This window comes from Macrotis lagotis, chromosome 2 (assembly GCF_037893015.1).
Source record: "Macrotis lagotis isolate mMagLag1 chromosome 2, bilby.v1.9.chrom.fasta, whole genome shotgun sequence".
NCBI lineage: Eukaryota > Metazoa > Chordata > Mammalia > Peramelemorphia > Peramelidae > Macrotis > Macrotis lagotis.
Window position 1 is genome coordinate 145,402,082 of NC_133659.1, and position 17,226 is coordinate 145,419,307.

At 31.5% G+C, this 17,226-nt stretch overlaps 1 protein-coding gene across 13 annotated transcripts in view; it reads right to left on the reverse strand.

Annotated features, from left to right (window-relative positions):
• The window catches only part of RYR2 (ryanodine receptor 2), a 766,826-nt gene that overhangs the window by 383,212 nt on the left and 366,388 nt on the right, over nt 1-17,226 (reverse strand). For all 13 annotated transcript variants that reach the window (XM_074222945.1, XM_074222939.1, XM_074222937.1 and 10 more), the window contains 4 exons: nt 16,965-17,129; nt 9,923-10,044; nt 2,388-2,571; nt 30-165 (listed from right to left, as the gene is read on the reverse strand). In XM_074222945.1, the coding sequence (XP_074079046.1) occupies nt 30-165; nt 2,388-2,571; nt 9,923-10,044; nt 16,965-17,129 (607 nt within the window). The remainder of the gene's footprint in view (nt 1-29; nt 166-2,387; nt 2,572-9,922; nt 10,045-16,964; nt 17,130-17,226) is intronic.

The window sequence follows — 17,226 nt, forward strand, 5'->3', positions numbered from 1 at the left end:
CACCTTTAAAAAACATTCTTACATCTTACCTAGTAACTCATACAAAGAGTTTAGTATAGACTTCCAAGATTCTCCTGCTTCCTTCCCAGCTACATCAGCAAAATGGGCTGCACTGCTATACACATGTAATCTATCTATGCACTCAAGGACAAGGTTAATCATACCCTACAAGAAACAAAAAAAAACAGTATCAGAAACAGACACCAAGATTCCTAAACATAAAACAAATTATGGCCATTTAATAAGGATAGAAAAATTATAAAATAAAATACAAACCTATTTTAAACATATATTTCATATTAATATTTCTGTCAAATGAAAATTTAAGAAAAAATTAAGTAGTTTTACATCATTATAATTAGAGTCACACAAATGGTAAAAACTGCAGGATCTCTTACAGCAATGTCTAACTGCTACATTTAAATTTGGAATGAAAACATATTAAGAAGGGCTATAAACCACAAATGTAACACCAATTTAAAGAAACAAAATAAAAGGAAAACTTCATATTTAACAATCAAAGCTCTACTCCAATAATATTCTTTGTTTAATCATAACTCACAATTGTATATTCTGCATTTTATTATAACATGTACATTTATTCTAGTTGAAAGTAATAATAGTGAACTAAATAATGTTATATTTTTATTCTAAAATAAACATTGTAGTGATATTGAAGGATTAATGAATTAAAAAAAAGCCAAGAAGTCTCATTTTTCAAACAAGTGAAAAATTCATTTAATAATCTTATAAGTGAACTCTCAATTCCATGTATCTTTTGTTATTATTACTAGATGTAAGGCTGTCAAGATGAAGTAGAATTTATGAGTAAAGAAGAAATAATTAATTCATCAGACAAATGATCAAAAATCTATTACCAAAAAATGTATTACAAAAATCTCTGTTCAGATTGTGGAAAACTAAAAGAATTTAACTGTAGCAATTACACAGTTTCATTAGATACTAATGTTCTCATAACATGATGCATTTCAATAATTTAATGATCAAACACACCTAGGAATACATATTCCCAGTTCATAAATTATTTCCTGATATTGTTATTTCTTTAAGTTGAATCAATGCTTTTAAATTTATGAATCTGCTTTCAAATTTCTTCTACATTCAGAGTGAAAAATGATCTAAAAGAATTGACATGTAGATTTCTAAAGTTTGTGATGGAAAATTAATACACATAAAAATAAATATGCATAAAAATGTGCAGTACAGAAAGGAAGTAATGATCTTTGGATATCAACATACATTCACTAATAACAGGTCATCAAGGCAAATCTCATGACAATACAGAGATTTAAGAATGGATTCTAATGTCCATTGTAACATGGGGCTTTCATTCAGAAAAGTCATTCTATGAGTGAGAGAGAAGTCCTTAAAATACAGTATCTGATATTCACTATATGACCTTGGGCAAGATCCTTAACATTTCTAGTACTATTTTCTCATTTCTCAAATAAAGAATATGGATCAGACAATGAATAACAAACCTCCTTTCAGCTATAAAATTATGTAATTCAACAAGAACATCAAATTGTGTATCCATACTAGTGACTGTCTAAATGATTATGAATAATATTCTTAACTAATTTCCTAATTTTTATTTTTTTATTGTTCATTATGAACAATATTACTTAACTTGATGGCAGGGAAACAACTGATATTAGATAGTCTATTATTGCTAACAGAGTTCAAAGTTCCATCATAATTAGTTTTACTCTGTTCTCTCTGTAATAGTAGTAATTATATTGACTTTAAAATTTTCAAAGCACTTTTATATATATATATATATATATATTATTAACTCATTTGATAATCACAACAAACTTATATGATGTTATTTTCTCTGTTTTACAGATGAAGAGACAAAGACCCAGAAAAATTAAATGACTTGCCCATGGCCCCATAGCTACCATCAGACTGAATTCAGTTCTTCCTGAATCCAAGTATCACATTCCATTCACTATACCATATGACTGGCTGCCTTTCCTATATTTATTTCCTAGGTAATGGAAATAAAAATAATAATAGCATAGGGGCAGCTAGGTGGCGTAGTGGATAAAGCACCGGCCTTGGAGTCAGGAGTACCTGGGTTCAAATCCGGTCTCAGACACTTAATAATTACCTAGCTGTGTGGCCTTGGGCAAGCCACTTAACCCCATTTGCCTTGCAAAAAAAAAACCCTAAAAAAAATAATAGCATCATACCTTCAGAGCTAGATTTTCCTTTATTAGGCTACATACATCAAATAATGATCCAAAGGTTTGAAATGTACAGGGAAGGCATAGAATATTTCTGTCATGAAGAATATCAATCAGGAAGCTATTTTTCCTATGGAACAGCACAAAATGAAAGAGTGGGTGGTATAAAATTACCTCTTCTTGGAAGAGATTCTGTCGATTCTTTAGAGCTCTTAACCGGTTCTGCTTATCTTCGTGCTCTAAATGTTCATCTGGTGGATGGAAGTAGCCAATCAGATCCTGCAGACTCAGACTTACTGACTCTATTGGTAAATCTATTGTAGGAGACTTCACTTTCTTGCTCAGAGCATCAAGGCCCCTAAAATAAATTGCAAAATTTCAGTAGGTCAATCAAATGTTCTCAAATGTTTTTTGCCTATAAACCATGTAGGCAAGACAGAAGACCACCTACAAAGAGCCCCTCCCAAAAAAGAATGAATGAAAATGGTGTCTCATTGTCAGAGACATAAGTGAAATATATGAGTTACCAAAGGAAATGTAACTTTTTTTTTTCAGCAAAGTCCTCATGATGAGTAAACCTCCACCAATGAAAATAATAAACCATGTATTAGTAGATAAATTCCAAGAAATTGCCTGATATAATAAAAGATTGAATTTCTCAGTCATTTTAGCAAGAAAGTAGTAGAGACAAGACTTATAGTCTTACAGACAAGACTCATTAGTGTAGAACCAGAAGGGGCCATCTCAGAGGCCAAATGGCCCAAACTCTCATTTTACAGATGAGGAAACTGAGAATCCAGAGATGTTAAATGTCATCCATGTAGTAAGCATCAGAGGTCCTCAAATTTCATAAGCAATACTCACTTTACTATAGAACACTATATTTTACCTAAATTATTCCTGAATCAAGATCCAAAACTCTGTCCACCAATGACAACTGCCCGTATTATACATATCAATATTACAACAGAATCCAGTAATAAACATTGATTAAAAGCTTACTACATTGGGGCGGCTAGGTGGCACAGTGGATAGAGCACTGGCCTTGGAGTCAGGAGTACCTGAGTTCAAATCCGATCTTAGACGCTTAATAATTACCTAGCCTTGTGGCCTTGGGCAAGCCACTTAACCCCACTGCCTTGCAAAAACTAAAAAAAAAAAACAAAAAAAAAACGAACAAAAAGCTTACTACATGCCAAGCAACATGTTAATGGAAGAGAACACAATGGCAAAAATGAAACAATTCTGCATTCTGCAAGGAGATACAACATGTACATAAATGAGTATATACAAATAAATAGATGGCAAACTTGAAGGAGGCACTATAAAGGAATGTTTCATGCAGGAGGAGGCACTTGTGCAGAGTTTTGAAGGAATTCTAAGAGCCAACAATGAGAGTAGGAGTTTGTTCCAGAAATAGAAAATAGCCAGTACAAAGTCTTGGAGACAGAAGACAATGATATGCGAGGAAAATGAAGGAAGTCAGCTTAGCATGGAGAATGTGGAGGAAAACAAAACATCATAATGATACTGAAGAAGTACATTGATGCTGGATTATGAAGGGTTTTTAAAAGTCATACAGAAGAGTTTACTTTTTATTCTAAAAGAAACTGGAATGCATTAGAATTTACTGACAAAGGAAGTGACATGGTCAGACCTACACTTTAGGTAAACAACTTTGAAAAAAAGATGATCTAAGGAAAAGAGAGTCTGAAGACCAATTAGAAAGCTATTACAATAATCCAGGTGAGATATTTAATTAGTGTTCTAAGTACAAGAATAGATAAAAAGGGTGAGATGTTGGAAAGGAGAAGCTATTGAGAAATAAAAATGGCAAGATTGACCACTAATATTAGGTGAAGGAGAAGGAGGAGTTAAGGATAAAGTTGAAATTGTAATTGTAGATAATAAGAAAAAATGATATTTCAAAAGGTACATTCAGTAGAAGGCATTTCAATAGAAATAGATAATTGTGGAAATGAATATGAAATTAGTTTTTGTACACATTGGGCTTGAGATGTTATGATACTTCCAGTAGGAGGAGAGGTGCAAGTGGAACTCTAGAAGAACTGGGTTCAAAATATAGATTTTGAAGACAATTACATAGAAGATAATTATACCCCATGTGGTAACAATTGAAAACATGAAGAAAGAGAATAGAAAAGGGACCAGAACTAATCTATTGCATACCACAGATAGGCAGTTTATTATAGATGATAAACCAGTAAAAGAATCATAAGGTTTATGAACCACACACAGATATTCGCTAATCTAAATATTTGGTTAAAACCTGTTACAATCTATAATAGCCCTCTCTGCTGCCATCAAAGATTTAAAAACAGAGTGAGATCTCAATAAAACATCTTAGCATTTAGCTCCTGTTTGAGAAAGATTCATCAACAGCAACTTTGTCTAGCATCCTCTGCTTTCACTGCTACAGACCACTGTTCAAAATGCTTTCTAAAGGATATTCATTTAAGAAGATACAAAATACAGCAGTATTTTCTAGAAAACACAAAATGCATCAAATGGCATTTTTGAAATAAAAATTATTTTAAAGTTCTAAATTAATAAATAAAAAAGCTATGCATCCTTTATGCCATGGAAGCAAATATATTAGAGTACAAGAAATAAAGTCAGGAGATTTGGACTTCAGTCCCAGTTTTATTGCTCACTAATTATATTCCCTAGGGAAGTCAATTAACCTTTATGAGTCTTTTCTATTCTATATATTAGAAACCCTACTTCCACTAGCTTTTGGGTTGTAGATAGATTTAATTGAGAAATTAATAGGCATTTTGCAATTCTCAAGTGCAACATAAAGTGAATAATTATTATTTCCATTGTACTGTTAATGTATATTAACTTTCTTTAATTTATTACTCATCTGGAGTAAAAAATATAAAATAAAGTTGATGAATATGCCTGGAAAAAATTAAATAGCACCCCTTTTATATGCTTATGGTATCAAACAAGATACTTAGGCAGATGGAAGACAAAGACCATTGGGGACACAATAGTTATAAGATATATATCTGAAAAACTTTCAGGTGAAAAAAATAATTATTTGTTTCATTTTCCCAAAGGAAGTCAAACTTAGAAGCCAAGAGTAGCAAATGAAGAGAAGTAGATTTTGTTCAAGGAAAAAATTCCCAACAATTTTTGATGCTGCTATTGTTCAGTCATGTCGGACTCTTCATAAATCCATTTGGGTTTTCTTGATAGGGACACTGGAGTAGTTTGCATTTTCTTCTCCAATTCATTTTATAAATAAGGAAAATGAGCCAAACAAGGTTAAATGACTTGCTGAGTCTCACACAATTAGTAAGTAAATCTGAAGCTAGATTTGACTCATAATGATAATCTTTCTACCTCCAAACCCAGTACTCTATCCACTACACCATCTAGCTGCCCCTTCCAACAATTTGAACTACCCCAAAATAGAACAGTTTGCCTGAGGAGTTTATTTTCTATATAGTAGTTTACTTTCTCCCTGGGTATTTTCAAGAAAAGGCTGAATGACCACATGAGAAGTATATTCCAATGGAAATTCCTTCTCAGGTGTGAGCTAGAATAAATGAAATTCAATTCTAAAATTCTGTGATTCTTGACATTCTTGACATCCTAGGATTTTGATTACTTGCTAGAATATAAAGCCAGGGTTAGAAGATGATGCTCAATAATAACTATTATTTCACTTAGTTTATAGTTCAAAAATTGAGATCTAGAAGGAACTTAAAGTGATCATCTAATCTAACCCCCTCATTTTACAAATAAAGAAAATATAAGGGAAGTGCCAGGGCAATGTGACAAGACTGGGGTAAAAAGATTTGTGTCCATTTATTAGGCACCATTTATTAGCAGCATTACTCTAAGTTAATCACTTCCCTTCTCAATGACTGGTTCCTCACTGATAAAAAGCAAATGTCTACTTTAATTTTCCTCCTAAAGTGGTTGTATCAAACAAATTAAATAATATATGTAAATATTCAAATGTCATATACAATTAGTCATTAATATTTATTTCACATGTCTACATTTGAAGCTGAACATTGAGGGATACCTAATGCCTAATTCAACCATTTCCTAGCTTTGTGATAAAGGGTGTGCCACTTATACTTTTGAACCCTCATTTTTTCCAATTGTAAAATGTGAATGATAATATATATATATATATATTATATTAATCACTTGGTAAGTCACAGAATAATATAAATGTAAGATACCACAACCAAGTGCAGAAGTCTGAATTTTCTCTAACCCATTTTACTTAGAAACTAATGCTTCAGCATTCTAAAAAGATAACAATAACTTAGGGCATTTTCATGCTACTTCATTTGAAAAAGTAAAGCTTGTCAAGTTAAAAATCCTTAAAACTACCTTTCTTTTAAAGTATATATCTAAAGTTGTCATTATAATTTAGGGCAGATCAGGATAAAAATAAAAACAAAATTGTCAGAACAAATACTATCCAATAAAATGAAGCTTTATATACCTTGCCAATAACAGACAGAAGGCCTGCCTTCTTAATATCTGCAGAGATGAAGAACAATCACTTATAAGAGGTAGAGTTAAGAATTGTGAAAAATAGTGAAGATTAAGTTCATTATTTATAATTTATTATTATAATATTACATGGTAATATCTACCTAATAATAAAGTCCAGAATGTTTCAGTTTTCTTTTGCTCAAAGTTATTTAAATCGATAACACAGGAAAAAGTTGTTTCTCCTCCTCAGCAAGTTTATTTTTTTTAGCAAGTTTAAAATAACTATCACACAAGGAGAGAGATAATGAATGTTTATTTGCATACACAACTAATAAAATAACCTCATAAAATTTTCTCAAATTGATATGACTATATCCTATTTTATTTTAGGTAAGGAAAACCTTTGAAAACCAGGCAAATGTAGGAAGGTTCTATGCCACTGTAAGTTACTACTGTCTTTTGAGGGAATAAAGTCAAGATAGAAAAAGAGTGAGAACTTATTACTAATTAATAACATTAAAATGCAGTAACAAAAATAAAAATGACCAACCAAATTAAACTAAGTTAATTAAAATTCAAATGATACAATTGAGAAATATATGCATTTAAAATGTTATAGAGGAAAATAATTGAAATGTTTTATAAACTATTATAATTTAGAGAATAATGAAAATATTTTATTTATATCCTTTTAAAAAGTTCAAAATTATATATATATATATATAAATGTCTCAACAATTCAGAATATTAAATGATTTGTTAAAAATTCAGAACTTCTGTTAAGATAGCCATTTTAATGATCACATCAATAAATACTTTAGTTCAATCAAAAACATTTATCAAGGATTTAATATGGATGAGATGTGGTTCTTAGTACTGGGGGCTTAAGAAAGATAATGGAACCTCAAAGAACTCAAATGCTAATGAGAGAGATAACACATGAATAACTAGGTACATACAAGATACATACAAAATAGATAGGAAGTTATCTTGAATAGAAAAGCAGCTGGGAGAAACTAGGAAAGGTTTCTTGAAGAAGAATGTGACCTGAGATTGAAGGAAGCCAAAGAATCTAAGAGACAGAAGAAAGGAGAGAGAGAAAACTCTAGGCACTAGGGACAGTCAATAGAAATACAGAGAAACAGAAGATGAGAGTATTATCTTAAACTCATTCTAAAAGGGTTAAGACTCTATACTCCCAGAAGCAATCTCAAAGAAGGGTTTTTAAAAACTAAAAATATAATAAAACAAATAACCACCTTATTCATGTTTTTATTATGTGTGTGTCCTTAGTTTAAAAAAAGCAGAAAAATACAAGAACAACCTAAAGAGTACCATAATAGACACATAGATTTCAAGCTCAAAGAGCCCTTAAAGAACATCTAGAATATTTCCTGAATTTTATAGATGAGAAACACTTTTTTAATCACTTAGAGTCTTACTATACAAATAAATGACAAAATAAGTAAAATACATAAGAATTAATCTTACCTTTTTGATATTATAAAAAATTCCTTTATGTAAATAAATACATGTCCTCTGCCCCATCAAATTTAAGTTCATTAAGGGCAGAGAATGTTTCATTTTTTTCTTACTATATTCAAACACAGTGTTTTGAACATAATGAACATTCAAGCATCCTTTAACTGTAAAAATGCAATTATTTTAATGTAGCACTGCCAATTTCTCTCTAGATAAAAGTAACATTTTCTTTTTGAGAAAAATATCAAAAGAAAAAACATAAGCAGTGGAAAAAAAATGCTTGATCTAGAGTCAAAAAATTTAGATTTGAGTCTTGACTGATAGTTGTATGACCAGGAGTCACTTTGTCCTCTGACCTCTAAGGAAATCATTTTCCTTATTTATAAGATGGAGATAACAAAATTTGCACTAAATACTTGTTATGAAGAAAGAACTTTATAAATCTTAACATGATATATATGTTTAAGTTGCTATAATAATTCCCTGATAGGAAGGCTTAGAAACATTTTAAGGCAATCACAGTATCACTTAATAAACTTCAGAAACATGAGTAATTTGAATAAGAAAGCATTTATGGAAACAATGCTTCTTCATAGCCTGAAAGAGATACTGATTGGCTTTCATTGTTAATAAAGAGTTGATAGTATGTAATTGGTAATAGTGGAGTATTGGAGAATTTTTTCAGCTTTAATAGGAATCTAGCTAGTTTTGAGAGTTTTATTCCATACTCAGAAAATCCCCTGCCTTCCACAAGTTATAAAAAAAACAACTGAACTAACACATATAGCCTTATTGAAATTTTGTGAAAAGAAATTCATTTTTATAGACATTATGATATTAAATTAATTAAATATGTAGCATAATTAATAGAAACATCAGAAATACTAAGACCTTCTAGATAGCATATATGGATTTAAATTTTTAAAAATCTAGGCTGCAATATTTACTATAGGTCTACTCTATGGAGACATAGAGTACAAAGTGGTATGTAGATACAGAGTACATAGAGTAATGAAATCTTAGATACTCAGGCATAAAGAAAGATAAATCATATTTCCTCCCCAGATAAACTTCCTTGTAGCTGTCTTTTTTCTATAACAAGTGCCTTTTAGTTTTCAGATATAATCTATTATTTATAGCATCAAGGACTTAAGTGAACAGTTACTCCCTAAACCAGTACTTTAAGAATTTAGTTAGGAAAATCCATTCACTCCTTTGTTATATATTTTTAAAATATTATTTCTGACATTTAAATCACATTGATTTAGTTCCTATATTTGAAGCTTGTAGACCTTTTACAACTCACATTTTAAATGTAGTTTAGATTCTTTTGGTAGATATTTTTCTCTTAACTGATTAGAATATTCAATTGATTTCCATTTTTCTTTAAACTTTTAAAATTCATTCAGAAACTAGAAGTCAGGGTATTTAGTGAGCTGATGAGGTAACTTTCATTTGGCTGTATGTTAGGAGGAATCAAGTGATACTAACAGAAAGATATGAGCTGAAACTGTAAAAAATTATAAATAATTGAATCTAATTCTAAATAGCCTAGAAGCAAATTAAGCAAACACATCTTACTCTGTTCTACTGTTCTACTAGTTTTCAAAGTGATATTAAATTTATTCCATCACATTTATTTTCTTATTATGCTGATTAAGGTCACCATAGTATGATTCCAAAGTTCTTCAATTTGAGAAATTAAAAGCAAAAGGAAAATAACTCAAAAGGAAATGCACCTTATAAACCTATTGAAAAGGAAGACTGTGCTACGGATTACTCGTGCCGTACGTGACTCTTCATGCTGAGACCTGGATAAATTTAAGCCGTCATCCATATGGCCTTCATGGTGCATGATAGCCTGAAACAAAACAGCAATGAGTGCAATAAATACCATTCTGATAATGTTTCCCACCTACATAAGAATAAGACTGCAAAGAGTTTAAAAGGTATATATATCACAATCCTATAGTCAAATATCAAGAGAAAGCTAGCCAATGTGCCCAAAGAGCTGAGTCATTTTAATAACCAATGTCCCCAAGATAAAATATTAAGGTGAATATGAAAATTTTTTTTCATAATCAAATTCTGATGGTCTCATTGCCTAAATCATATAATCTATAGGGAATAACAAAAAAATAATAACTTTGATTAGCATTTATACAGGCATTTTAGATAGGAAATAGTTTCTTACTCAATAAAGAGTGAAATGAGAACTTAAAGGAAATTTTGCTTCAATGGCAATCAAACCAAAAGATGTCTTTTTTTATTGAAAATTTTATTAATTACAATGATGATTTTTGTTGCCTGTAATAATATGATTTTGTTAAATCCCGGAGCATGTTAGTATCATTTTAAAGTTTAGGGAACTAAAAAATTTAAATTAGTTCTAAAGAATAGTAAAGGAAAGAATAAAAGAAACAATAATCAAATAATTGGATAGTTCTCTCAAAGATGATATTCCCTACTAACCAAATAAATTCCAGAACTTTCTCCCAGGAGGATGGTAATTTGAGGGAATAATGTCAATACATCTAATTATAGTTTTATAAAAAGGATAAGTAAAGAATTGATTTTCTTCTTTTTCCTGGCAAGGCAATGGGGTTAAGTGACTTGCCCAAGATCACACAGGTATTATTAAGTATCTGAGGCTGTATTTGAACTCAGGGCTGGTGTTCTATCCCCTGTGCCACCTAGCTGCCCCCAAGTTTTCTGATTTTCAACTTACTCAATGCTCTTCTTCCTAGACTACTTATGCTACCATAATACTGTCTAGGAAGAATACAAGCCAAGTACTGTACAAGTACAAGAGATACAAAGACAAATACGAAATAGTCTCTTCCCTCAAGTAATAGTTTCCTATTCCATTAACAGGTAGAAGGGCTGGATGGAAAACATAAAATCATAAGATAATTTAGAATACAAGCACCTCAGAGACTCCATAAAGGTCTAAAGTAGATATCATTTCAACTTAATAGAAGACAAAGATTCCAAGAGTTGGATTTGGTGAAGAAATGCTAGACAAACATGAGGGTGAGCCAGTGAAAGGTACAGAGTTGGGACATGAAAGGCTATGTGTGAGGAACAGTTAAGAAGAGGAGTTAGTTGAATTGGAAAGTAATAGAAGGGAAATGATGAAAAAAGATTAGAATGGTAGACTGGATCCAGGCTGTGAAGGTGTTTAAAAGCCAAAGAGAGAAGTTTGCAACCTATAGGAAAGAAAGAAGCATTAGAATTCACTGACATACTCAGAACTAGACTTAAGAAGATCACTTTTATAGCTGTATGGAAGATAAGTAAAGAGGGAAGAGACTCCAGGAAGAAAGAACAATTAAAAGGCTATTTGCAACAGTCTTGAAGAGTGATAATGAGAGTTCTCAACTAGGAAAATATCTGTATGAGTGGAGAAAATGGGATAGATGTGAGAGATGTGGAGAGAGAATCGACAAATTTTAGGAATTGAGAATTAATAATAATAATAATAATAATAATAATGGCAGCTAACATCTATTTGGCACTTATTATGTGTGCTAAGCAGTCTGATAAACACAGTACAATTATTATCTCATGTGATCCTCAAAACAACTCGGGAGATGGATGCTGTTATTCTTATCATTTTACAGATAAGGACATTGATACAGACTGAGATAAATGACCTGCCCAGAGTTCTACAGTTTGTAAATATGTGAGGCTACCTGACTCTTGGTTTGCTACTCCACCAACTATACCATCTAACTGAGCTGAACAATTAGTCAGATGAAAAAAATGAAGAGTTGTGGAGAACTCCTAGACAGCAAAAAATGAATGCCTATAAGAATGGTGACAAAAATAGGAAAGTAGGGGTGAGGGGGAGTGGGGGAGCTAAGTTTATAGCAAAATAAAATTTAAAATTTAAAATGTTGAATTTGAGCCATCTATGAGAATGTACAATTTAAAATGCCCAACAGGTAGATGTTAATCTGGTACTGAAGCTCAAGTGAGCTTCTTGTCATCTGATAAAAGACAATGGAATTCATGAAAATTACTGGTCTGTATAGGTACAGGTATTAAATGGTCTAAGTATGCCCTGAGGAAATATGAGGAAATAGGTAAATATGAATTGCATATATGTACATATATTAGCACATGCCTACAAGTACAAAAGCTATGTCTATTGTAGGTCATGAAGTACCCATAAATACAATATGAAAGCATATAATTATGTGTACTCCTCTCCATGTTCCCAAAGAACTTAAATGGATTTATCTTTTAAGAAGTAATCAGAGGGGCAGCTAGGTAGTGCAGTAGATAGGACACTAGCCCTGGAGTCAAGAGGACCTTAGTTCAAATTGGGCCTCACATACCTAATAATTACCTAAGCGTGTGACCTTGGATAAGTCTCTTGTCCACATTGCCTTGCCAAAAAAAAAAAAAGAGAGAAGTAGAAAGAATCCCTTTGTTCCTCACCATGTAAAAAAAACAAAAGGACTCAGTAAAAGTCAGTACTCTAACATATCCTACCTTTAAAGCATGTGTCTAATTTAGTTAAATCAAAATTCCTTTTCCTTAAATTTGCAAATTAGGTTTGTCACTTCAATTATTAGCTGTCTTTAACTCAGGGAATACATAGAAACTTATGTTGGTCAATAATGGCAAGTTTCATTCTGAGAAAGATTTTACCAGACTGCCAGAGATCTGTGACCCAAAAAAGGTTAAGAAGCCTTGCTATAAATAAAGATTATCACAGAAATTACCCAAAAGAAATGTTTAACATAGCTGTGCATATATAATCTATATTAGATTACTCTCTGTCAAGGGGAGAAGAGATGGAGGGGGAAAAGGTGGAATTCAAACCTTCCCCAAAAAATTTTTGTTGAAAACTATTTTTACATGTAGTTGGAAAAAATAAATCAATTAATCAAAAAAAGAAAAGAAATGATTGTTGTATCACAAAATGACTAACTGATCAATCTTTACAAGCAAAGCAAAATATGAAGGGACTTATTTCAATGATAAATATTCCTACCAGTTCAGCTAACATTTCATTAAAAGAAGCACAGCAATATTCAAATACTAGAAAAATAAGATTTTGTTAAGTCTCATTTTTAGCCAACCATTTTACTGTCATATTTCTTCCCATTTTCAAATGGAATAGTAATCTTTTCTTGATTTCATGGAGACTCCAAACACACTGTCTGCAGCATTCAAAATTTCTATTTCTATCTCATCTGCTAAATTTGACAAATTAATTCCTCTTACAAAAATGATCAATTTCCATTTCCTTCATTAGAGTCTGACTCTTCTGCAGCCTGTGGAAAGAAATCTCAAAGGTAAAATAAGAATCCTTCAGGTAAAGAGAGGGTCTTGTTCATGCTATATAACTGAGAAGATTATTATCTGAAATAAGCTTAAATCTTTTTAATTAAACCATATGAAATAACTGGTTTATAAAGTTAAATATGGGTTCTAAAACTGCAAGTAGGTTTAACTAATAAAGCTGATGGCTCTACAAAAATGAATAAGCAAACTCCAAGTAAACTGTTTAAGTGTCTGTGAATGTGGTGTGTGAATAGTTAAAAAAGGAAGTTAGAGATTAGTAGTTAGAGATTACATTTTTACAAAATACATTCTCAAATGCAGTACAGCATGTATGGTAGTGTAAACCAGATTGTACTATTTATAGCTGAAACATAGCTGAGCAAATAAAGAAGATATCATATTGGTGAAGGCCTCCTGGAAGAAGACTGGCAAAGTCTGCTATAAGGAGCCTCCTAAAACAGAATTCTCAGGGCAGTGAATTAGCTGAGGAACCAGGCAATTGGCTGTGATGTTTTCCATTTGAGAAAACAGTAAGCATTCTGGATAACTGAGTATCTCAATTTTAGTTAATATGGAAGGCAAGGCTAATATTCCATTAATTGTGCTATATTAAGGTTTCTGCCAGATCTAAATAGCTAGAGCTATAGACATGTACACAAACACAAATCAGTCTCTCTCCTAGATGAGCTGGATGAAGTCAAGAAATATTTCCTTTTATTCTATGGATTGAAATAGAAATTTAAATATTAAAGTAATAAATGAAATGTATCACTGGGAAAACAAAGAGGAAATAGAAACAGAAGAGAGAAATCTAATGTCTTTCTCAAGAGAGACACAGGACAATGGAAGAATTTGAAATGAAGAACACTGTACAATAACACCAAAATTTTGGAGTCATCTAACTAATTTGAGACTTTTCCCCCAAAAAAAGGTTGACCTGGAGAAGGAATTTTGTTTTTTCTGTGCTTAAAACAATGTGACCCTCATCTCTATAGCCGTATACTGTCCTTCCTTGTAATGAAGGAGTGGTGGGTTATTTGTACTTGGAGAGTGAGACTAGAAAGTATTTAGCACACTACCAAAAAATGGGACATAGAAATACGAGATATGGCTCCTTAATGGGGCTGGTTATCATTTTACACTATTTAGGTGGGAAAGGATTAGCTCAGGGATGGACACCAGCAACTTAGCATTCAAGAAATAAGAAGCACAAACCCTCCTGAGTCCCACTTCATAACAGGTCCCATATAAAAAGACAATACCACTGATCCAAGACTGACTCCAGTTTCTATGTCTTTCACCTAATGACTGTTCATATGTTAGGTGAGAATTGGACCTTTTGGAGGAACTCTGATGTTAGACTCCTTTGTTTGCCTAAGATATGACTCAAATTGTTTAAATCCTAGAACTATTATATTCAGATATAATGTTTAATATAATTAATTGTATTAATTAATATATTGTTTATTATATAATATATAAATTATACATTAATTAATATAATAAAAATATTATAATATATCAGATATAATGTATAATACTATGTTTTTATGACTTCTTGGCACCTGGAGAGCTAGTGGTAGTGATTCTTTTGCTAAGATTAAAAACACTATATATCACATTCTATAACATGTCCATTGTCATGGAGAACCAACTCCATTACATCAAGTTTAAAACTTAGGATTTGCTCATTACAGTTTTTCAAAAAAAAAAAGGAAAGTTTAACAATGGATTCAGCTAATTAGTAGATCCGCAATTCTTGATAACCTAAAGGTGACAAGTGATATTTCCCTCTAGAGAAAAAAAGAACTGAGGAACTGAAGGACTGACTCTGAAAAGTATAAAGAATTGGACATTTACCTATCACTTCCATTCCAGTGGAGCATAAATACACTGACCATGTAAGTGTGATATTTTCCAAAAAGTAGTTAACAACCTGGTGGTTAAGCATGATAAGGATCTAAAGATGCCTTTAGTCAATTTATTAGTCAACAAGCACTTAAAAGTGAAAAGAGAACTCAATACTGGTCACAAGAAGGGACATTTTGCTAAGGGATATTGAAAAGAGTATCTTGACTGGACATGATAAAAGGCAAAACATTCTATGTTTTCAGGGAATTTTTTTAGGAAATGAATCTTCAAATTTTTAAGACCAAATAACCAATACTAAATCTGAGGATTCATATGGGGATAAATGATATTAATAGATGGAAACCATATATCTATCACTAGAAATTTAAGAAGTCCAAGGAAAGAAACTGAAAACATTGGGGCTCACATAGGGTTCTTGTCACTGCTATGGATTAAAAGTGTTTTAGAAGAGAAAAGTAGTGTTGGGAAATTAATTAACAAGATAGTTTAGATAAATAGAATTCTGATATCTGTAGCCAAGTTTAATATGCAGACTCTTGGCAAAGGACGGAGTCTTAAAAGGTCCAGGAAATGTGCTTGAAGATTTGCATATCCGATCAACCAAAATTTAAACTGAAAAGCAGAAGGAAAAGAGAAGATGATCTACATGCTTTCACTTGGTCAGATACCACTCAGAATAAAACATCTGATATGGGAAAACTCTCAGTAAAGAGGAATTGTAATTCACAAAAGATAATATTAAAGAAAAAAGCTAGTAATAATATTAATGAATTCAGATATCAAAACATAAATAAGAATGTGGAAAAATCACATTGAGCCAGACACATTAAAGCAAGGAATTAAATTTAACTTCATATATATCAGTCAGAATTGATGGGATGAATTTCAAACTTGAAATCTGGCAATAGAAGGGCATTCCTTAGACAACAGATCAGATTAGCTAAAAGGACAGTAAAGTGCCATTCTAGATCAAGAATATGTATTCATATAGGAAATCTATAAACTACAGTTGGGAATGTGACAGAATGGTTGAATGAAGATCAATAAAGAATAAAAAAGAAATGACAATGTGATAAGAGAAAACAATGGCCCACCCAACTACCAGAAAATGAGTTATCAATTCTGGAAGTAGGCCACAAATTTGAAAAGAAAGGAAATTACAGTAGTTATGGAAATTTCATTGACCCAGATACCTTCAGCAACTCTTTTGTTATAAGTAAAGATGTAGATATTTTATAATTGGTTATAGTAATAATTATATTGTGTTTACACAATTTCCCCTACAATTTCTCTATATTATGTTAACACAATTTCCTCCACAATTTCCCACAATTTTCAGAGCATTCCTTTAATTTTAGAATTAATTAAAGAGATTATGCTTGACTCTAGCTCTACCAAACTGGGGATATAAAAATCTAATGATTTAATAATTCTAGCAAAATTATACTATAAAAATAGATTGTGCTAAAGAATTCATGATAGTGATACATGACCTGTCGAAAGGTGAAACAATAAATACTGACAAACAGAACATTGGGATCATTACTAATATGGTCTACTATGCAATTTGTCATGCAAAACAATTTAAGATGCATTTTTATATAATCTTACCTTACGCTGTATGGATCCCATTCGAACAGATTTCACATCCACAGACTGATAAGTAAGCCAGAGGCCTGTATCTACATGCTGTATGTAGCACACTGAATCACCATACTTTATTTCTGATATTCCCATACCATCTATTTCTTTTCTCATTCCTATGTCTAGCTTTTCCTAGAGGAAAGGAAGAAATGTTGTATGTTAACAATTATACTACAATAGAAAGGCAAAGAATAATTATAAAAATTATGGCAAGATATTTCTATCTCTA